At 37.3% G+C, this 24,170-nt stretch overlaps 1 protein-coding gene across 2 annotated transcripts in view; it reads left to right on the top strand.

The window, feature by feature from the left end:
• The window catches only part of INPP4B (inositol polyphosphate-4-phosphatase type II B), a 501,415-nt gene that overhangs the window by 287,853 nt on the left and 189,392 nt on the right, over positions 1-24,170 (top strand). For both annotated transcript variants that reach the window (XM_008685432.2, XM_040626334.1), the window contains 2 exons: positions 3,602-3,713; positions 12,676-12,748. In XM_008685432.2, coding sequence (XP_008683654.1) covers positions 3,602-3,713; positions 12,676-12,748 — 185 coding nt within the window. The remainder of the gene's footprint in view (positions 1-3,601; positions 3,714-12,675; positions 12,749-24,170) is intronic.

Below are 24,170 nucleotides of genomic sequence, written 5' to 3'. Positions count from 1 at the left end.
TTGTTTTCCAGCAAAGGAAACTGAAATCCAGAGATCTAGAGTGCCGTGTCACATAGCTAGTTAGTGGCTGACCTGGTAGTGGTACTTGGATTTCTTGATTCCTAGTCCAGATATCTCTTCCATATAGCTTCCATGCAGATAGGATGATTTCCACTAGATAAAATTCGGGAGAATTTTGGTGATGAATAATGGTTGAGCTATTATTGCTAGCCTCCCAAACCTGGTGGGTGATAAATTGAAAGCATAATTAAGCATTTAGGAATGATTTTTTTTTTCTAAATTTGTAGGAAAACATCTTTGAAAAAGCCTTTGGAAACATGAAATAGATACTTCAATCATGAGTCTCCTGATTGAAGAGAAGTGTTGAATATCCCTACTTTGTATGTGTTGAACTGGTGCAAGATAAATAGTAAACAACTTCCTCATTTTATGTTCCAGTTCGTTGCCAGGAGGAACCATGCTTTCGGGTGTCTTGGATTCAGCTCTTTAGTTTACAACTTGGATTCCACATTCTGTCTCGCACAGATCTCAGATGAAGAGACATGCTTTAGAGTAATCAGAGCTCCCTATCCAAAATGGTTTTGGGAAAAAAAAAAAAAGATTTTAGAATCATTCTAGCATCACTAGATTAATCAAGTTCCTTGCTTTGATTCCACTCTGGGGACTAAGTGGTAGCCTATAGGAGATAAAATGAAGTAGGAAACCCCAAAGGCATTAAAATTATTTTAAAAAGTAGCCAGATAAGTGTTTTGACAGGAATAGATAGAGCTATAGTTCAGAAGCTCACTCCCATACATAGTACATTGCTTATTCATTCACCTTCACACTTTGAAAGGTTCAGCACATTGTAATTAGTTACAAACCTGTGTTGTTTGCTCTACTAGGAATGTAAGCTTCATCATATCTCTGTTATAACTAAGTCTTTGTATCTTTAATGAGCACTCAATCACTGTTGAAATGCATGCGCCATGAGATCCTATAATCTTTACTATAGTCTTAGATGCCTATTTTAGTAAAAGTTCTGGAGAGAATCAAATTAAATATCATATAATATTAACGACATAACGGTTCTATTGATGCTGTTGCTGTGACGACTACTGTTACCACTGCAATCTCATTACTGATGCTACAACTCCTACCACTGCTTACTACTAGGACGAAGAGGAGGGCTGGAAGGAAGAAGCACTCGTCTCATGTAAGGCATTGTGCTGAGCACTTTACATCAATGATGCCACAATGTAATCCTTACCATAAAATGATCAGCTCCGTTTTACAAACGAAGTTACATGTGGATTAAGTTCTTTGCCCAGGGTCCTGCAGTTAGCAGGTAGCCCAAACTCTTGAGCGCACACTTTTAACCATTATGGCATCTATTGGTTTATAACCCAGGTACAGGAGAGACTGTGAAAAGCCTACCTTCTGTTTCAAATCATTATGGCACTATTTGGCTTAGTTCAGTAGAAAAATTTAGAAAGTTATACTTAGGTTTGCATTCCTAGAAATGAAGCTAGCTCAGTTTGTTCAAGCAAAAATTTTTAAGCAACTCCTATGAGAAGAAAAAGATATCTGGAATTGTTAGTGATGATCAGCTTGGGGGGAAAAGAACCTGCAAACCTCTAGAAAAATCTATGAGTAGTGCCAATGAGAGCTCTTATTACAGTCTTTATTTATTAGGTACTGAATAATTGTACAGAGTTAAGTCACATCATGATCTATGACAAGTTATTATGTCATTTTCCAGTGGGAAAATGGTGTAATGAATAAACTACCCCAGAATTGGGGCTAATGCAGTTTTTCGCAAAATCATAGATTATAGCGTCATCTATATACACATCTTCTTTGTGATGGATGTTTAAAGTTTCTCTATTAATTGCAAATAACTGAGTCAATATGATGATTTCCACTGTCTTAAAAGTCACCAAAAGGAATTTTATTTCATACTTTAGTGAGAAACCTTCATTTTAATAAGAAATCACTTTCTTTTTCTATGGACACAATTTTTATTTTATTACATTATGACATTAGGTATCCTTATGTCGCCAGAATTTTCCTGTTTCAATTTCCTTAAAAACATAATTCAAAAAGTGTGTTTTCATTTGTACTTTTTATATTTTGAGAGAAACCTGCCATGATCTAGTAACATAATTTGGTTTCCTTTTCACCTAAAGTATTCATTATTTTAATTAGTATTTTGGTAAACTACTTTATACAAATGTTCCTAATCTCCTTTTCTGACATCTTTAATGATAAAATAGTGACATTTAGAAGGGATTGGTTGAAAGAAAGACACCATTTGTATCCCAATTAAAATTAAAAACAAATTTCGGAAAAAGACATGATGGAAGAAAACGAAGCATCGCATTTCTAGTATTAGTCAATTAGGCTAAGAAAAAAGTGATGGCAAAATGTCATGCCTGTGGAGTGGCTTGCTACCTCTTTTCGAAATGACATTCAAGGGGAAAATGTCATTATGTGTCACACTGCCCCCATGTTATGATGACACCATTTATTCTGTATATTTTCTTGCCCAGGAAAAAAGAAATCACAGAATCCTAAAGGAGGGTCATTATTCATTTTATTTTTATCTTTCATTATTGTTCACCAGAAAATTCATATGTTGAAGACAATAATGATGATGAAAATCTTAATAGTAAAATACTCATCATCATTAAATAAAGAAGAGTTTTTCAGTGACCAACAGAAGGGAAGAAGATTTTAGAAACCTGGATTTCTGGTTTTGCCATTCGGTTACCTTGGATGACCCTCTTCATCTTTTTTTAAGTCTCCTGTTCTTTATCTGTTGAAGTAAAGGGTTTACTAAATTATCTCTGTGGTTAATTTCTGCTCTGCATGTACCTTAACTTTCTTATGTTTGCTGGGAGAGAACCTCCTTTACCTAGTCTCCGAGAAAGAAAACTGGTGTTAGGGAAAAGGCACGGAATCAGAGTTTGTGGCCAATGGCCCAGTCAGAGAGGAATATAGGGATGTTTATATTCTTTAATATTTTACTCAGCTATAGTTTTTTTTTTTTTTAAGATTTTATTTATTTATTTGACACACAAAGAGAGCACAAGCAAGGGGAGCAAGAGAGGGAGAAGCAGGCTCCCTCTGAGCAGGGAGCCCAATGCAGGGCTCCATCCCAGGACCCTGAGACCATGACCTGAGCTGAAGGCAGACCCTTAACCGACTGAGTCACCCAGGTGTCCCCCAGCTGTGGTTTCTGTGACAGATGTGCACAGTATTCCATGCAGTTGGTAGAGAGGAGCCATGGCTTATGCTGTTGTGGGGCTGTGGTGTTACAAACAGGACACCGATGCATGATATTTGTGTCCACTCCTGAGAGCCTGGAAGAGGTTTCACCATCATGAGGTAGCTTTTGACAGTTCATGCACTTACCTCATAAATTCGCTGTTAACCACTTTTTTTGAATTAAAATCAACAACACTATTAACATGTTTTAATGTTTTTAAAATGGATTTCTTTAATTAAAACTAATGACGTAAAGAGCAATATTTGTGGTTTTCAGAAACAGACACGTTTAAGCATACTTTAAGGAGAGAGAAGATTCTTACCTTTCCATTTCATTTGTTTTTGGTTGCAGAACTTCAGATGGTGGCAAAGTTGTTGGCACCATAGAAGTCAGTGTCGTGAAGATGGGGGAGATTGAGGATGGGGAAGCCGACCACATCACCACAGACGTGAAGGGACAAAAGGTAGGGTCTCAGTCAGCGCAATGCACAAATTAAATGAGAAATGATCAATTTTGCCAGATGCCTGAATCATCAACACCTCTGTGCACTTTGAAATCTCATTATTCACAAGCAAAATGAGAAATCAGCTCTGGAATTGAAGTGCTGTAAGTCTGTCTCATCCACTGAACCAGAGGGTCTCTTTGCACGCAACTATGCAAAGCCACGCGCCATTCAGAACCCACCCCCACCCCCCCACCCCCGCCCCCGCTCCCATGTTGGCACTGCCTCCTCTCCACTGGAACTAGAGCATTGATCACTGCTGCATTCCTCCCTAATTAACCCTACTTGAGATGCACAGACGATTCTGGGAGGGCTGTTGCCAAAAGTAACCCCTTCTCTACTTGCAAAACCATCTTTAGAAAGAGATGCAATTTGAGTTTAGATTTCATTTGTAGGGGAAGGAGCACAGAGTTAATAATGCTGTGCCTTATGAAGTTGCAGAGGGAGAAGTAGGAAACAGCGCAAAGCAGAGGGACAGCTTTGGAGGAGGGGCAACGCCAGCTGGAGTTCAAGCAGCTTCCTTGAAGCTGAGGATGAAGGTCCCAAGGCATATCCATGTGTGTCCAGGATTTTTATTTTCTTTTCTCTAAGAGAAACTTGATATAAGTATTAACCCAAATTCCTGTTTTAGGAATGCATTGCCTGCTATATTGAGGCACAGGGGGAGGGACTTCAAAACCGCATCTTTTCAGGGAAGATTTTGTATATACACGGTAATTCCTACCTTTTCAGAAAGGAGCATTTTCTAATGGTAAGGCCTTTAGTGACTTACCTTCTGGCTTAGTGGCCCTTATCTAGGAGCATAGTTGACTTTCGGTGCTGAGGAAACATCTACATGAGAAATGGTGTTTATCTAACACAAATTACTAACGTTACAAAAGAAATCTAAGACTGCCCTTCAAAAGAATATTGTTCTTGCCCCCAAATAAGCTAAGGTCTTATCTACGGGGCCAAGCCTTGTTCTTCTCTGTTCCTCTACTCTCCCTCAGAACATAGCGAGGATCATGAAAATATTCCAGGGAGGCTCAAAGTTTGAATCAGCTTGCCTGGAGATGGGAGGGCTGTCGTGAGTTGTGCGGCAGATCCTCTCAAGATCTGTGTATTCAAAACACCAGCAGTGGGTCTTTGGACGTGTGCATCCGAGACCCCAATTATGGGACCCCTTCACTCAATCCCTCTTTCCTTTAGAGTTCTATCTAAGAGGCGTGTTAGTCACTATCACATGAATGCTTGCATCGAGATTAAGGAGGAGAGATTTGGAGGCCAGGTGGGGGACTGAGAACAGAAATAGCCAGATAATCGTGCCTAGACCTGTGGCAGTATGCCAGGAGACCAGCAGCAGAAACACTTCCCATTTCAACAGAGGCCTATTTTGACTGCTCCAAATCTATTACTAGGCGCCTCTCTGTTTTCCTCAAACTTTGCCCACCCCCTGACTCCTTTACTGTGTTGCTATTACGAGGTAATGCAAATCGAATCATACTCTTTTCATAAACCGGGAACTGGATACCCAGGAATATACCCCACCAAAGCCCCACATCATGTTTCTGACTTAGTAATGTGAACTTAAAAAGACTTAACTGAACTGTTCTAGAAATAGGAAGTGGCAATGTCAGCACGTACCATGTACAAGTCGTAAGTTGACTAAAACGCTAAATGTACCAATCATTGCTGGCATTAGTTCTGTCCTGTCTGGGTTCTTGGTAAACGTTGACCTTTTGCGAATTTTTTTCAAAGTTATTATAAACTCTGTTGGCAATCCTTTGGAACCTTCGTGATTCATGAAGAACCTGTAGTAAGGTCCACTATGCACAATATTTAGAATTACGTGGGAACAACTTTATCTCAGTGTTTAACAAAGCAATGTCAGAATTTTCTGGGGTGTTTGTTAGATATGCAAACTCCTTTGCAGACCTGCTAAATCCAAATCTCTATGAGGTGTATTCACACAGTCTCCTAAAGGTGACTTAAGTCCTGAAGTTATGAAACATAGGACAAGACAAAGTAACCGAGATCGAGGTTATCTGTACAACACCACCGCTCTCCCTAGTTTCTGTGAACGGAGGAGAAAGAAATGAAACTATTAGTAAGTCTCGTGGGTGAGTGACACGTTATTGCTCATGTGTATTGAAGATTATAATACTCGTTTTAATCAGTGAGCTTCCATAATAATAAAATACCACAGACCGAAGGGCTTAAATGACAAAAATTGATTTTATCCCAGTTCTGGAGGCCCAGAAGTGCTGGGTCAATGTGCCAGATGACATCGTTCCTGGTGAGGGCTCCCTTCCTGGCGTTCAAACTTCCTGCTGTGTCCTCACACAGCCTTTCCTTGGCACATGAGCATAGAGACAGCAAGCGAGGGAGCTCTGGTGTCTCCTCCTCTTATAAGGACACCAGCCCAATAGGATTAGAGCCACACCCTTATCATCTTTAACTTTCATTACCTCCATAAAGGCTGTCTCCAAACCCAGTCACACTGGGTGTGGGGGCTTCAACATAATGAATTTTAAGGAACACAATCCAGTTCATAACAATATCCCTGATGTAAAAAAGTACATTTGAATCTTTAATCTCATATAACCTTCAGAGCCTGGAATAAAATATAAATGAAAAGCCAAACTCTGTCCTCTCACATTCACTTACTTGTTTCCTCAAATCATATTATTATGATATAGTTCTTATCAAGCAAAGGTGGTTCAGAAGGTCATTCAGCATACCACACTGGTTCAAACTTTTTTTAAAGATTTTATTTATTTATATTTTAGAGAGAGAAAGAAAGGGAGAGAAGTGAGCAGAGAGGAAGCACAGAGGGAGAGGGAAAGAGGGAGAGAGAGAGAGAGAGAGAAAATCTCAAGCAGGCTCCATGCTGAGGATGGAGCTGACACAGGGCTTGATCCCACGACGCTGAGATCACTACCTGAACGGAAACCAAGAATGGGACATTTAAGGGACTGAGCCACCCAGGCACACCTGGCTCAAACTTTTGTTTGATATGTACATACATAGTGATAGAAGACAAAGTGTTAAAATCACATAGAGAAAGAAAACCTGACAAAAGAAAGCGTAACATGGGCATTTTACAAAACTCACATAGTAGGTGAAATGTTACATCAGGTATCCAAATTTTTTTACATTTTGGGGTTATCTTTGACTCATTTCTTCCTCTCATAGGCACAGTAAGTATGTCAGCAAACCTGTTGATTCTGACTTTTAAATATATCCAGAACCTAGTGACTTTTGAGCCCCTCTTACAGCATTGTCTGTCACATATGTGTTTATGGTAGTCTCTTAAATGTCCCATCTTCCTCCTTCCTGACACCCCCATCATCATAGTCTGTTCTCAGCAGAGCACTTATTAAAATGTAACACAGAACATTTCATTCCTCCAGTGGCTTCTCAACTCCCTGAAAGTGTAGCCTAAATCCTTTCGGTGACCTGCTTAAAGTCCCGTGAGTGTTGCCCCCCCAATACTTTCTTCACCTCATCCTCTACTCCTCTTCTTTTCTCACTTTCATCTAGCCTCATTAGCTTTGTGGCTGCCTGTTGAACATTCCAGGTATGTTTCCGACTCAGGTCCTTCACTTTGTTTTTCAATCTACCTTTGTAGCATTTTCCCCAGGAAACTCCATGCTTCATTCCCTCACTTCCTTCTGGTCTTTTTGCAAAACGTGACCTTCTCACTCTGCCTTCTCTGCCCTGTATCCCAAACTGCCATCCGTACTGGACACTTTTTATCTCCCTTCTCTGCATTATTTTTGTCCTTAGTACTTACCACTGTGCAACATCACATGTATTTTATTTATCTCACTTATTGTCTTTTTCCCTCACTACAATTAAGCTCCATGAGAGAAAGATATTTGTCTATTTTGTTCTCTCCTTTACCCCTCCCCCAGTGCCTGGAACAGAGCCTAGCACAGGAAAAATGAGTGAATGAGTAAATGAAGTCAATTTTACCTTGAAGAAATAAAATCCAAAATTGTCTCCTAGGAGGGATAATAATATTTGGCTGCATATAGGGCTGTGTGCAAACTGATTGGTCCATAAATAAAAACTGGAATGAGGATGCAGTAAAGGGTGCAGAATTATGAAGGAAAGAGGAAGAAATTTTTAAAAACAACCTATGAATTAAATAGTTGAGGAAAAAATATGCTACTGGGGGAAAGGAAAATGATGAAGTAAAATGATCAAATCAGGTAATAGATAGGAAAACCAATGTAATTAACAGCCAACAGGATCGGGTGGGCTAGCCATAGCCCTCCCCTCTGCCCTGCTGCAGGGGTGACTTGGCTTCTTGTCAGGGGAGGAGGATTGTTAACAGGCACCGTCCGGTGAGGCTGTGCTGGGGTCGAGTTCAGCTCCTGCCTTGTCTCCCCCTTTTGTTTAATGTCTGGATGATATTTGAATGTGGCACATGGCACGGTACTGATGATCAAAGTAGTGCTGATTTGTACAAAAGGAAAGAAAAGCCTTATGTATTTATCACGGTGACAGAGATGGTATAAGTGGAGCAATAACACATCTTCTTTTTACTACGAACCTAACCTAACTACTATTTTGATGCCTTGCTGCCCTTCTCAGGTCATGTTGCCCCCATATTTTGAAGTGGTGCTTTAATCGGACATTCATTAGCCATGGTCAGGGAAAAGGTAGAGTCCTAGGGGAGCTAAGGACTGTCTTGAAAGGTTCCATCCCTTTATTTTTCCCAAACACAAAATTGAAAATAATATAATTGACTTGACTTCCCTCAGAAGATATTTGCAGACATATAATATCCATCATTCATTTATCAAACAATACTGCCTTCTCTGTTCTAGGCATTCTACTAGGTTCTAGCAGTGAACCAAACAGACACAGGTGCTGCCTTCTAGGGAAGTAAACAATAGCAAAATAAACAAGTACTATATCATTGATCAGATGGTAGCATATGCTATCGGAAAAAAATAAGGGTACAAGGACTAGGGAGTATGGGCTGTGGCCATTTTATACTGGGTGATCAAGGATAGATTCACTGGGAATGTGATATCTGAGCTGAAACATGCAGGAAATAGGGGAGCAAGATGTGGGTATCTTAGAGGAACAAAAATTCTAGGTAGAGTGAACAGCAGGGGCAAAGACCTTGAGGTGGCAGCATGCCTGTAATGACTCGAACTGGGGGTTGAAGAGAAAAGTGGTAGGAAGTTGAGGGTAACATCCACAGGCAGGGAAGACAGATTGTATACTCCCTTAGAGGCCACTAGACTCTGAGCTAGATGGAAAGACAGTTGAGGATTTTTGAGTATAGGTGCAAAATGATCTGATTCATGTTTTGAGAGGACCGTTCTGCCTGTTGCGTTGAGTATGGCCTGAAAAGAAGCAAGGACAGAAGAATGGTGTGTTTATTGCATAGATTCAAGGCAGAAATGAAGATGAGTTGATGAGTTGAATCAGGGAAAGTGAAATGTGGCCAGATTCCAGGTACCAAGGAAAACCAAAGAATAAAATTACCATTTGTAGTGATAAAGAAAACTGAAAGGAACAGGTGCAGAAGGACAAGAGATTTTGAGATGTTAACTTTGAAATCTGAAATGGATATAATCAGGCATTTGGGGGTTTGAGTCTGGAATTCACATGAGATGTCCAAGCTAGAATTATATATTTGTGAGTAGTCAGATGGTATTTGGATGGTATTTAAACCATGAGACTGAATGAGATCACCAAAGTATAGCAATTTGCATATTTTCCACTCTTAAAATGGGTATTTATGTGGATTTTATCTATTGATACTTACTGTGTTACAGATTTTGCTTACTTAGGTTATATCTATGGACATTGGTCATATTAGTAATTCAAACAAGAAATGTTTAAAACAGAAGAATACTCAAGCATACATACCATTAGCTGTCAATGTATTAGGGTCTCTACAGAATTCCACTATATGCTTACAAGAGAAAGAGAGAAGCAGACAAATAATGTTTTAGTATTATTATGAAAGTGATTTTGTCTTCACATTGTGCCAGATGTTGCAGAGGGTGCAAAGACCAAAGTTATCAGGGACCCCAGGAGACTCCAGACCAAACTTTGACAACCATGATTTAAGGAATAAACGAACAAATGTAAAAGTGCTTAGTCAAGAAGTACTGGTCTTTGTCCTTGATGAACACTGTCCTTAAAATCTGGTTAATTCTCTAGCCCAATGCCTGGCAAATTGGTATGTTACTTGATACTCAACATCATAAAGCTCCAAGAAATTTCTCTATCTTACGTTTCTTCTTCTTGGTCACACTTACCGTCAGATGACTCTTTAAAGCACTCATCAAAATCAATAGGCTTACGGTGCTGTGGCAGAACAAAAAGCGTGTGGTGTTTATTATTCCTGCTCAGAATCACAAATATGAAGTTGTTACACTGAGAGCACACACAGTATATCTGTGCAACCCTGAGAATATCCATCATAACGACAGCGATAAATAGATACGTAGCTGGAGCCTCCTTAAACCTGTGCTCAGTGATCCCAAATCATTTTAATCTTTGCATTCCCTGTAGCATCTAGCACAGTTTCAAATGATTCTGAGGTCAACTGTAAAAAAAATTAAATAAAATAGGCTGAGAAAGTAAGAACTATGGTTCTTGGCTTCAAAACTCTCAATTTAAATAGTGACACAGTATGTTTGGGAAACAATTGAAGAAAAATAATTAGAGTCTAAATATAAAAAATATTTATTAATTTAGTAAATAGTTATTGGATATTTTCTGTTTATGTTCCATGAATTTAAATCTTGAGAGCATTGTGAATAGTAAACCTTTAAAATACAATAAAGTTGCAATATAAGAATGTTATTAGGTTAAAATTATCCTAAATATCTGCCTTCCAGTGTAGATGGAAAATACAAATGTATGAAATTTCTATTGTGTATCCATTTGGTAAAATAATACAGTCCTTCTGTTAAAAAAGAGAAAGTTGACTGTGATTATGAAGAGGCAGGGATCTGTCTATATAGAGAAGCAGTTTCTCAAGATAATAGCCTAATCCCTATGACTTCTGGATTTCCTTACTAAAAGGGTTTAATCTAAACCATTTCTATAAATTCTATTGTAGATGATAATCCTTTTTTTGGAAAGGAGGATGGCTCAAAGCTATATACCTAGTTATTATGTGGAAGGATATCAGGGACAAATCGAAAGGATTTGAACACCAGTCTGAGAATATTGGATTTGACTGGACAGTAAATAACCCTTATACATTTTATAGCAGAACACTGGTATGATGAATATAAAGTTTATGAAAGATTATTTTAACAGCGCTATATGGACTAAAAAGAATAAAGGAAATATTGGAAATAAGAGAAATAAAGAATCTTAAGTATGTCCAAACATCGTTGCACATTGCTCTAGTGACTTGGGAAGGGCATTTTCCAAATAGCTGTGGAGTAAAAGAAAGGATAACCTCTGAGTTCTGGTTTGGTCCGGAAAATGATTTAGAGAACATCAGATTTTAAGAGCTGTTTGCAGTTATTCATTCTTTCAGCAAAGTAGAACCTCAACAGAAGCACTAAAGAAATTACGAGAGCACATTTTTCCCTATCAAGAAATTTCCTGAGTAATGTAATGAATGTTACGATGGGGGAGTAAGTAGTGGACTATAATACAGAAGTAACATTTAAATCAATGTTTTAAATTATCTTTCTTCTCAAAATGCCTGACAGACATATACGTTCCATCATTAATAGTGACCTCAGTGGTTATAATTCTCCAAGGGGGCCAGTGCCTAGAGGGGGAAGAGTGGAGGGAAATAGATGGTTCAGAAATAGCCCAAGCAATCTTGATACACCTTCCTGAGGAGGGTGATCTGAGCCTTTGGAATCTCTTGAGGAAAGCCATGCATGCTACAGAAGATTGGCTGCCTCCCTCAGAACTCCTCACCAAAGAAGTTTCTGGATTCTGGATTTTCCTTTGTTTTGTTTTGATTTGCATTTGTTTATGTCTTATATATTTGCTCTAAAAATCACTCTCCTCTTTCCTCGAACTACCACACACACATCCCTTTTTTCTGTGGCTAGAGATAGAAAGAAACTCATTTGAAAAAACAAAGGCCAGTCATCCTGGTGTCTGTCTGTGTGAAATTAGGTCTCTTGTCAGCTTCCTGGGGCTAGAAGAGGTGCTTCCTCTGTTAATTACAGTTTCAAAGGGAGTTAGGGAGAGTCCATCACTTAGTGCTACATCGTCTGGGATACTGTTGCCCATTCCTGCTTCACTCACTAGGAACATGACAATGTGCTCTTCTGTATTTCTTCTCTCTGTCCAGAGCAGTGTCCGTTCTGTAAAAGCTCATGAGAAACCATAGATTATAGATTCATGTGCTCTGGATCAGCTTATTTACAAATTATTTATTTATAAATCAACAATTTATAAGTCAGAGACCAATTTATAAAGTGTCCTCATTCTTTGTGAACAGGTGTTTGCATTGTTTTGCCACCGATGATCTTCTTTTGCCCTATGTAATTTGATGGTACAACATTTTCTTTTATTTAAAGCTTTTACTTAAAATCTAGAAAATAATTTGCTTTTTATTGATCCAGAACTATCCCAAGTGACAGAAATGTAAAACCATTCAGCTTGTCAATGTGATCTGCTGTACCAGGAACAGATTTCTAGCATGTTGGAGACAACCCTTTTCCATTTTTTGCTTTCTCTCCCAAGTAGTTTTTAACTAAAACCAAGATGTAGTCTATAATTATGCATACAATCATATATATGTGTAAATAAGCACAAGTTAAACAAACTTCATCGTAAAGATAAGGCTGAAAATAGTTTTAAAAAAATGTGTTGTTCAAAACTTTTTGAAACCATGTGCATAGCCTCATGTTTTGCAAACAAAATGGGAGGATTTCATTTCTTAATTTCATTATTTTCATATGTTGTTTTTTTCTTTATCCTTCCCTAGTGTGCACTGGTATGTGAATGTACAGCCTCAGAAAGTGTGAACGGAAAAGATAACTTACCTTTTTTGAATGCAGGTATGTATCTCAGTTTTGGAAACTTAGTTTCATATAAACTAAGTTTTAATTTCCTGTGAACTCAGTACTGAACCTAGGCAGCATCCTCACAGAATCATTTATTGAACACTTAGTAAATGAACTGGTAATCATGAGAAGTCATCATCACCAGGGGAGTAGGGGTAGACATTGTTGCGGGGTTCTTATCTCATGGAGCTGAAGACTGAATCTGGTGGACACAAAAGGGTGAAATGAAAGTTTAAGTGAAGGTGACAACAGAAAAGAAAGAAAAGCTCTCCAGAGGGAGAGAGGTCCTGAATGGGTTGCCTTTGAGGACTTTGGTGGTGGGTCTTTCATAGGAAACGGATCAGGGAACTTGGTAAGTTTCTTGTCAATATCATGGTGGATTTGTGAACATCAGGTCTATATTTAGAATGAACAGGCTGGACTTGTAACTATCATGAGAACAAACAAGATGTTCTTGTAAATATCATGAGCACAAACAAGGTGTTCTTGTAAATATCATGTCTGTTTCTCCACATCTGGGATTTCTGTGAGCCTGGTTACATGTCCCCTGCTTGACCCTAGTCACGTGGTTCCCCTACTTGTCTCTCCCTGCCTAGCCGTGCCTGTCCCTTACTCAACATGATAATCCCATAAGAAAGATATAAAAATCCTTTGGCTATTTGGCAAAACAAATTCCTTTTAGCTTTGAATTTTGTGTCATCTGAAACAAGACACATTAAAAAACAGTAAGCATTAGAAATATGAAGCTCTTAGTTTGGCTTTTATTTTTTTATTTGAGAGAGAGGGAGTGAGGGAGAGAGCGTGATCTGGGGGTAGGGGCAGAGGGAGAGGGAGAACTGACTCCCTGCCGTCTCCATCCCAGGACCCTGAGCCACCCAGGTGCCCTTAGTTTGAGTTTCTAATTATAGAATTCAAGACAAAGTTGTTAAAAAAGTAAATCTATGGATTCAGTAGGAAAAATTCATGCATGCATTTATACATTCCTGGGTGTGTATGTATAGAATGTGTTGCTTACAGTATTATATTTGAATTTCAGCAAGGCACTAAGCCATGTGTCAAATGATAACTTTGCAAATAAAACTGAAATTTATAGTACAGTTAAAGCTGTGATAATATGTATATGTAAATTATGGATCTACTTCTTCAATGATAATGTAAATTATGTTAGTTAACATTAATACTGATAGTGAACAATGACTAGTACAGTGACAAGCAGGAAGCTAAATGCCTCACATGTCTTGGCTTGCCTTCTGACCAGTGCTGTGAAAAAGGCACTGTCATTAGTCTCATTTTACAGATGAGGAGATTGGTCAAGGTCACCTACCTGGCAAGTATCAGGTGCAGAATTTAAATCCAGTTGTGATCCCAAGGCCTTTTTCTCTTAATTACTAGACCATGCTATTACTAAAAAGCCATTAACTAAAGTTGGTGTAACAGCAGAATAAGCCTTAATATTTTTCTAGCCCTGACATGTCATATGTTTAAACAATAGCATAGATAGCATAATAATCAACTTAGTGAATGATACTGAATTTCAAAGGCTTCCTAATAGATAACTGCTAAACTATTAGCAGTTTTTCATTGCCAGAAACCTCTAATAATAAGGAATGGAGAAAGGGAAGGCAACCCTTTGACTATGATTATACAGACAGAGAACTCAAAATAAAATATAACAACAAAAACAAAGCATGAATTATACTTACATGGAATGAGGGATTATGCCAAAGAGGAGCAGCTACTTGGCCTATGAGCAAATGACATTTTTTTTTCATTTCATTTAGGATGTGATATTGAGAGGGATGTGCAATGAACAATGATGGGTCTACCCAGACAGCCATGTGTCCTAAAAGTACTTGATAAGTTTTCCGGCTGGTTAAAATAGTTAATATATTATCAAATGGTCCTCCTCACATTTAGTTTTCCACCTGAAAATTGACCAAACCTTTAATCCTTTGTTTTAAACTATCCAGATAACCTGTTTAATTTATTAAATGTCAATTTTGAGGGAAAAAAAAGGAGTGTGGGACATATTAAATTCATGTTAAATAGAGTTTGAATGAATCAGGTTATCACCACAATCATCTACACTATAATTCTAAGATAACTTTTTAATAATTCACTCATGCAAACCTTGTAATTTTTTATGCACAAAGAAAGAAATGCCATTTTAAAATACTGATTAGTTTAATATAAATTTCAAAGAGAAAGAGAAAAACGGCTTTCTAAGTAAGAAAATATATTACCTAAGGAAGAAGAGACGGGAGGAACACAGGGAAAAATATATCTGCACCTCCTCATACCTGTGCGATAAAATCCGTAAGGCATGAGTCTTAGAAGTGTACTAACTCTTCCACATTACCAGGATACTCTTCCTGATGCATAAATTGTAATATGACAAAGACAACTGACATGGAACTGATGGAGGCAGCTGATTTTTCTGCAATTTAAATATACTTACTTGGTGGAGTGAAAGATGATTGATGACTGCCTTTCTCCTTTCATGGAGGTGACAGTTTGTGTGGTGATACTCCACTCAGTTCTGATGATATTTCTCAATGTCTTTAGTCCATGCAACCCAGAGGAGCACTCAGAACCTAGGATATTTGCCACAGATATTTTCTTTGAGCCTTCTTACATTAAGGAAAGATAAGACTAAGTGAGAGTCAAATGTAATAAAAGCTAGATTTTAAAAATGTGTTTAAAATACAATGACGTACTCTATACAAAATGTTTCTGCTCAAAATACAGAAGTGCACTGTGCAGGGTTAGAATACATATGACTTTGGCCTGTGCGTACCTTTGTCTTTTGTTCTATTTACTTTTCTATCTAAACTCAGCGACTTTGGAATTAATCTGTTATATTCCCGTGTGTTTCTTTGGTTTTTTTGTTTGTTTGTTTGTGTTTTAATCTGTAAGCAAAAGGGAGCTACTGACATTCTTTTCAAGTCTTTGTATTAATGTGTTATATGGAACTTGCCAGCCTCAAGTGAATTATGAAGTACTTATTGAGCGAATGGAAGAGAATGTCATATCTCATAGCAGCTCTTCACTATTCTATTTATATCTCTAGAGGTTTCATTTATCATTCAGGAAATTCACTTATCTATTGTAAGACTAACAAGAAAAAAGCTCTTCCCCCTAAGTTCTCACCTTTTTCATGCCCTGGTTGCCTTGCAAGTCGAACGTATACGTTGGGAGTCTGGGGAATGGAGGGCAGAAGGAGAGAAAGGATGGGGTGGGCAGAATTTGCAATTCCTTAAGAAAGACGTATAAGTGCCTTAGCTATATGGGGACACACGTTCCTTTCAGCTGGTGCATTTACATTCTCTGAAACTAGACACACTAGAAGACACAGTAAGTATTAGAAATGTGACGTTCTTATTTAGTTTAACTCTGTATAAGTCATAGCATAAAGTTGTTAAAACAGTAGATTTACATCTCTCATTATTTGCTTATTCATTTAAGCAAAATGGTAGTAAGAGCGCTTAAAACTACTTGGTGGTGGTGGGGTGGGAGCCGGGAAGCACAGTCAGGCCTCTCCGATGCCCTGCTAAGTCCCAGCAGCTGAGGAACTTAGCCGCCCCAGAGCAGTAACAAAGGGGCTGTGGTATTAGTATAGGAGCACTGGACGGGCTGTCAGAAGAACTGGCATCAGAGCCTCGATTTGCCAACCAGCAGTGTGACCCTAATACCTGGGTCAGCCTCTCTGGACATTAGTTCTTTTAAAATGACCACAGTAACCTGCACAGCCTTTGACTTCCTTTTCTGGCTCTCACATGTTTGAAGTCGATCTAGTATAAATTAAGCTTTTCCTGTTTTCCTTCTTTTTAGAATATTTTAAAATATTCATTTTAATCCGTTTCACGTGGAGTCACACATTTTTTGTCATTGTTACAGTTGTCTTTCTCAGAAGTTATTTCTATTTAATAAGCCTGACCAGAAATACACCTTTTTAAAATTCTGTCAAGAAGATACTTCTCTCCAGAATCCCAATTCTCCCAGTTTTCCTTGTAAAAGTATAATGCTACAGAGTACTTCAGACCATGGACCCTTCTGTTACTATGCCAAATCTGAGGAGCTAATGGGCCCTGTCACAACATTTCCTCCTTTCTTCACATTTTGAGTGAGTTTTACCCTGATACAGCATCTTCCTTGGTTGAATTCCATACTTCTTGAGTCATGAAATTATCCTTTATATTCTTGGAAGACCACTTTCATGCTGTGTATTAACGTGCATACTGCCCTTCATATTCAGAGGGTATATCTGAGCTTTCTGTGACCGTGTAAATTGGAATCTAAATACAAATGACGGGACTGCCTTGCTGTCAGTCCTAAATCCATGCAGTCCCCTTCCTGTTTGGAGACTTTATTGGTGTTTTGCATTTCTTCCTTCACAGATGAATCACACTTTTTCTCAAAATTTGATTCTTTTTCTCAAATTAGAGTTAAGCCATCTACTGCTTTGCAGAAGATGCTGGATTACATGCTGTTTAAGAAGAAGGAACATGGCTTCTTTATTTCTGTATCTCCCGGGCCAGAAAACAACAGGAACTCAATAAATGCTGGTCAAATGGCTGATAGCAAGTGTATCTTATCATTTCAATTTATATACTTCAGATAAATTACTGTCAGATTCTCACTTTTAAATGTTTTCTGCCTCCGATCAGTAGAGCATGGGACTCTTGGTCTTGAGGTCCTGAGTACAAGCCCCATGCTGGGTATGGAAATTATTTTAAAAAAACATGTTTCCTACCTCCTAGGACACCATAGATTTTAGCTGCCTTTCACAATACCTAAATACTGGGGTAACATTCTCCTCACTAATACCCCCATCCAAAGCTGTGCAGGACTTAAAATATATTAAGAGATTGTTAAAAATATGTCCCTCTTTACTCATTGTAAGTCCTGATGAATTCCAGTCAAAAAGCAAATTCCCTGTTTCCCCCTTTCTTTCTTTTCATTCATGAACTATGAAATCTCCTGCCTTGTGGATTTTTAGATGATGTCATTTTATATAACCAAAGATAACTCTGTTGTATTTTCCCCATACTAATTTAAATAGATTTTGCCCTTGTATTTATAAATCTCTGCTATATAAAATTTGGGGCCATTTTGACTTTTAATACTGCCCTTTGATCCTTTATATTTACTCACCAGATTTCTTTGCCCTTTGCTGTTTTAACAAATATGATAGAGTCCATTAACTTTGCTCTTTTGGAATTTCCATATATTTTCATTACTGTGTACTAATATATTTAGAATGTTAAATAGCTTCAATGGAAGAGTGAATTTCATTATCTAATAATGGAATCATCTCTTAGACACCTTTAAATGCTTCAGCTATCTTCCTGTAGTAAGTCCGTTACCTCCTCCACTGCCCATCTCAGGTTAAACTGGAAGAAAATTAAAGGCAAGAAGATGATAGAATAAAAAGCTAACATTTTGTGGACAAATGTGAAGAGGGCTTTCTCTTTTTATTTTTTTTTTATTTTTTGGAATTGTCAGGGAATTTATTTTTATTTTTTTTAATGTTTTTTTATTATATTATGTTAGTCACCATACAGTACATCCCCGGTTTCCGATGTAAAGTTCAATGATTCATTAGTTGCGTATAACACCCAGTGCACCATGCAATACGTGCCCTCCTTACTACCCATCACCAGCCTATCCCATTCCCCCACCCCCCTCCCCTCTGAGGCCCTCAGTTTGTTTCCCAGAGTCCATAGTCTCTCATGTTTCATTCCCCCTTCTGATTACCCCCCTTTCTTTATCCCTTTCTTCCCCTACCGATCATCCTAGTTCTTATGTTCCATAGATGAGAGAAATCATATGATAATTGTCGTTCTCTGCTTGACTTATTTCACTAAGCATTATCTCCTCCAGTGCCGTCCATGTTGCAGCAAATGAAGAGGCCTTTCTCTCAATCAGTTTTTTTTTCATCCTTCATTCTGATGCCTGGCCTCCCTTGAAGTGAGGTTTTCGATTATGTTCTTCACTCTTGCATTTTCCCTTCCCAATTCACACAGTTGTTGGTGCTCTACCTGTTCTCCATTTGGGGCAAGTAATGGTGAGAAACATCTGAGTTGCAAGGCTTAAGCTTATTTCTGTGGAATGTTTGTATTTACTTGGCACTGTGCTAGATGCAGGAGATAGAATGAGGACAAGAACAACAGCACAATCCTGGCCTTCACAAAGTTCTCACTCTAATGGGTGACATGGAATAATAAGGAGTCAGTTGTAGCACAACTGGTAAGAACCATGGCAGAGATGGGGATGGGAAGGACAAAGGAGACAAACCTATAGGGAGGGATGGGGTAGAAGTCAAGGAAGCCTTCCTGGAGGAGGTGCTAGCACAGCTGAGTTTACATATAGCCAGGAAAGAGGAATATTCCTTTGAGATGCGGGGAATTCCTTGAACAGAAGGAAATTGGTGAGAAACAACTTGAGTTCAGAGAAGTATAGGTCATTTCAGGTTGCTCAGCATGAAATATGAGCACTTCTACCCTTACTAGTGGTGTCTTTTACTTTAATTACTGAACTAGAATGAACAGAGCAAATCGTTGAAACTGGAAAGAGTGACACAAATCATTTTCTGACCATCCAAAATCTAAAATCCAAATTCTACACACTAAACTCACCAATTATCATCAACTCGAGACTGAATGACCACAAAATAATTATCTTTATGTCCTATTCTGACATCTGTAATAGTTTTTCTTATTCGTGGCCTTAAATTGAAGATGGAGAACCAAGAACTTATGGGTTTGGCTAGACTAGGGAAGCAGCACTTTGTCCAACAAAGTTATATCCTATTTTCTATTCCATTCTTTTTCTTCTTTAAAAAACAGCACAAACAATAACATAATTTAGATTTTATAACACACCTAGAGAAAAGTAACTAAACAATTTTTAGTTCATTTTTTTAAATAATTGATTTGATCTTTTATTTTCATCTTTATTATTTTTAAAGAGATCTCTCTCTGCTGTGTTTTCCAAGTTCCTTTCACGTCTTCTTGCCATCTCTTTTCCATAACCATGCTTAGGATAGTGTTTTAGTGGTTTCTATTTAGGTTTTTCAGTTCTTATCCAATCTTAAAAAGAGCCAACCTACATTTCAGATGTATATAAATCTAAGATATTTCCAAGTACAAATGAGGGAATGTCAGTATCTAATTGGATTACACAGACTTATCTTTAGTAAGTATAATGTAGCATTTGGAAAACAGGCAATGCATGTACATTCAGCTGAATAATTAAACTATTAAACAACTGCATAGTTAAAAGCTACAGAATGAATTCTCTGTAAGAATCTGCAGGACATTAAACTAACGATTTTTGTAAGGCTTAAAGCCAATAAAGTCAGATTCCATTTAAATATGTGACTTCTGCCACCTCCTGAACGCAAGAAAGTTCACAAAGATAATCACAGATGAGCTTCCTCTTGAGAAGTATATTAAAGACAACTGGAGGAAATAAGCATTTGGCTTTTTGATGACCCTCTTGTCCCTGAATCTAAATTTGTAAAATTCCTTGTCTATCTACTGACATTCCTAAAATAGGAACGGGGGAAAATCATTCCTGTGGTTTCTCTCTGGTTTATCTTTTCTGCCCTAGTTTGCTTTTAACAGCCATGTTTTGTTGTTTTCCTTTGTGTGTTGTCTATATGTTGGTGGTGTTGAACATTTCTTTGGCATCTTTATTTCGATAATTCACAGTCAGAACAGCTTGGCTTTCACAATTGCTGGGCACGTTACCTTGTTGAAGAAGCCCTGCTACAGTGTCTGAGAGAAACAATATAGAAATTTGAGTTGTGCTGCAATTTGGGGAAAAAATCTGCCATTTATTTTCTGTTTCTGTGCTCACGAGAGGGAGTGGACCTCAAAGGGAATTATCAATATTTGGACCAACTTTACTCTTATTAAGTCATCCCAAGACCATGATGTGGTCCAAAATATCTCTACTACTTTTCTCTTGGCAGAATCTGTCACATGATGTTTTTAGCACTTGTTTTGACAAAAGCAGTGAAAAAAAATGAGCATGCACACAGAGTTCTCTTTAAAGAATTTATAATAGATATTAGATAGTATTCTGAGTTGACAGGCCTATTGTATGGTCAGAAATACATCTTCTATATAAAGAAAAACTTGGCATCAATGAAAAGCCAGGGCTGAAAGTGATGGACTCATTCCCATAGCTGGAATGAGTATGCAGAATTGTTAGAATTGTATCGCTTCTATAGGGAAGAAACTTTTTTAAAAAATTGACACAAGCATTCATCATTTATGATCCATTGTCCAGTATTTGGTGCATGAATACCATGCCTTACTTCTACGTAGAGAGGATAAAATTTCCCCATTATCAACACAGTAAGAATTTTGAGTTAAGAACATCTTATCTAGTCATTTTTGTAACCAGTGCAATAAATTTGCATGGTAGTAAAAAGTTGGGCCATATTTTTTTTCATTTTTAAAGTCATATTCCTTTATATGATATTTTTAAGATACAGAGTAGGTGTTCTTGCTTTGTGCCTAGTAGGTGTTTAATAAGGAATGCTGCTGGATCAAATTGGGTTGTAAGGTGGATCCCACTATAGCTACATTGAAATCCTGATTTAGTACTAGTGTTTGGAGACCTATGAGTTTTAAAAGATCATAACCTATAACATGAAAGTTAGATGGGAGACATAATTGGGATTTTCTTTAGGATGATCAAGTTGCCTGATTTTTTTTTTTAAATTTGTCCCAAGTGTTTTCCTTAAAAACAGCATCCTTCCCATAGAATCTTGTATGATATGTACCAGGTCGTCAGAGGAGAGTTCTGGAGCTCGTTAATTCAACTGCCCTTGATTTCTGATTTTAAAACTATTTCAGTGAAGATTTATATTTAAATGCACTGAAAAGCATTAAAATAAAAACACTATAATCAAAAGTGGAAGGACTAGCTTTAGGATAACGGAGAAGATGAAAAATTTTGTATTTTGTAACTTGATTCAAAATACAGATTTTCTAAAAAATAATTATTATTTTATAAAAGGCAAGAAAAATGAAGGATGCTTACAAAAATTCTGTATAATCTTGAAGAAAAAAACCCCAGAGGTTTAAAAGCAGCACATATACTGAGTATTCATAAGCCAAGTAATTGAATATTTACTTAGGTTACTAAGAAAAAATTTAGACATTTCAGAGAGAGTTTTTGTCTTACTGTAAAAGAATGTGTTTATATTCCTGATCATGTTAGCTATATTAGAATTCATGAGATCCCATAAATGGTTTAACCTGACTGACACTATGTTGAATTCAATACTTACTTTTTTTTCTTCTCAAACTCTAAAGATGGAACATTAGAGGTTGTAGTAAAATTCTTACATCTTTGGAACATTGTCACTTTAAAAATTAATGATATATCATAGTTTCTTTTATTGGCTGGTTTTTATTTCAGATGGAAGAAAATATATCTGATGAGGCCTAATATCCAAAATATATGAAAAAATGATAAAACTCAATAGCAAAAAGACCAATAAGTTTAAAAAATGGGCAGAGGATCTGAATAAACATTTTTCCAAAGACATACAGATGACCAACAGGTACATGAAAAGATGCTCAAGATAACTAATCATCAGGGAAATGCAAATGAAAACCACAATGAACGGTCACCTCACACCTATTACAATGGCTATTATCAAAAAGACAAGAAATAACAAGTGTTAGAGAGGATGTGTAGAGAAAAGGGAACCCTTGCACACTGTTAGTAGGAATGTAAATTGGTGTAGGCACTATGGAAAACAGTATGGAGGTTCCTCAAAAAATTAAAAATAGAATTGCTATATGATCCAGCAATTCCACTTCTGGGAATATATCCAAAGGAAATGAAAACACTAACTTGAAAAGATATCTGGTACCCCCAGGTTTATAGCAGCATTATTTACAATAGCCAAGACATGGAAATAACTGGTGTCCACTGATAGATGAATGGAGAAAGAAATGTGTGATATATATAATGGAATATTACTCAGCCATAAAAAAGAATGAACTCTTACCATATGTGACAACATGAATGAACCTTAAAGGAATTCTGCTAAGTGAGATCAGTCAGACACAGAAAGATAAATATCATATGATTTCTCTTATATGGGGAATCTAAATTAATTAACTAATTAAACAAAAAACTAAGCTCGTAGATACAGAGAACAGTTTGGGGTTTGCCAGAGATAGGTAGTGGCAATGGTTGAAATGAGTGAAGGGCATCAAAAGATACATATTTCCAGCTATAAAATAAGTAAGTCTTAGGGATATAATATACAACATGATGACTATCGTTAATAATACTGTATTTGAAAGTACTAAGAGAGTACACCTTAAATGTTCTCACCACAAGAAAAAAGATTTATAACTATGATGGTAACAGATGTTAACTAGACTTATTGTGGTGATCATTTTGCAACAGTGTACAAATATTGAATCATTACATTGTACACTTGAAACTAATGTAATGTTATATGTCAATCACACCTCAATAAAAAAGAAAGAAAAGAAATACAGTTAATTTTATCTATGGATCTGTGATATAATCTAATTGATAAAACTTGAGGTAGTATTTATGTTAAAAATATAATCTCTTTGGACATACAACTCAAGATTTTATTTTATTTTTTTAACTGGACATACAACTCTAGATTTTATTTTTTTTTTTTAAAGATTTCATTTATTTATTCGACAGAGATAGAGACAGCCAGCGAGAGAGGGAACACAAGCAGGGGGAGTGGGAGAGGAAGAAGCAGGCTCATAGCAGAAGAGCCTGATTTGGGGCTTGATCCCAGATCACAGGGATCACGCCCTGAGCCGAAGGCAGACGCTTAACCGCTGTGCCACCCAGGCACCCCACAACTCTAGATTTTAAATATTTTCACTCAACGTACTGGAAATATTCTACTGTCTTCCAGCTTCTATTGGTGCTTTTGAAAAGTAAACACTTTGGCTAATTCTTTGTAGTGGATAGGTAGGTATACAGGAAACTTTGAGTCTAGTTGTTGAAGAATGGGATGTCTGAAACCAAGGTTTCTGATGTAGCATCAATTCTGATAATGATACTGTCTAGACTATACTTCTGAGAATGGATGATTGTAGAGGAACAGATGACTAGATCCTCATTTTAATGTTCAGAAAGCTATTGTATATTTACCCAAGTAGTGAGTGAGATATGGTCATATAGGACATTAAACTTTTGAAAGGAATTTTACCGTATACATTGAGGAGAACTGGCCCAGACAACCCATGCTCCATTTTAATATCAAATTTTGTTTTAAATCAGCTTTATTGGTAAACTGGAGTCAAATAATTGTAGATACTTGACTGGCAATTGACTGATATTTTAATGCCCATTAAGCTTTGGTGTATGAGTGTAACAAAAGCATTCGTTG

The sequence above is a fragment of the Ursus maritimus genome, unplaced genomic scaffold (assembly GCF_017311325.1).
Source record: "Ursus maritimus isolate PB19 unplaced genomic scaffold, ASM1731132v1 scaffold_11, whole genome shotgun sequence".
NCBI lineage: Eukaryota > Metazoa > Chordata > Mammalia > Carnivora > Ursidae > Ursus > Ursus maritimus.
Note: the sequence above shows the minus strand (reverse complement) of the source record. Positions and strands in the feature narration are given on the sequence as shown.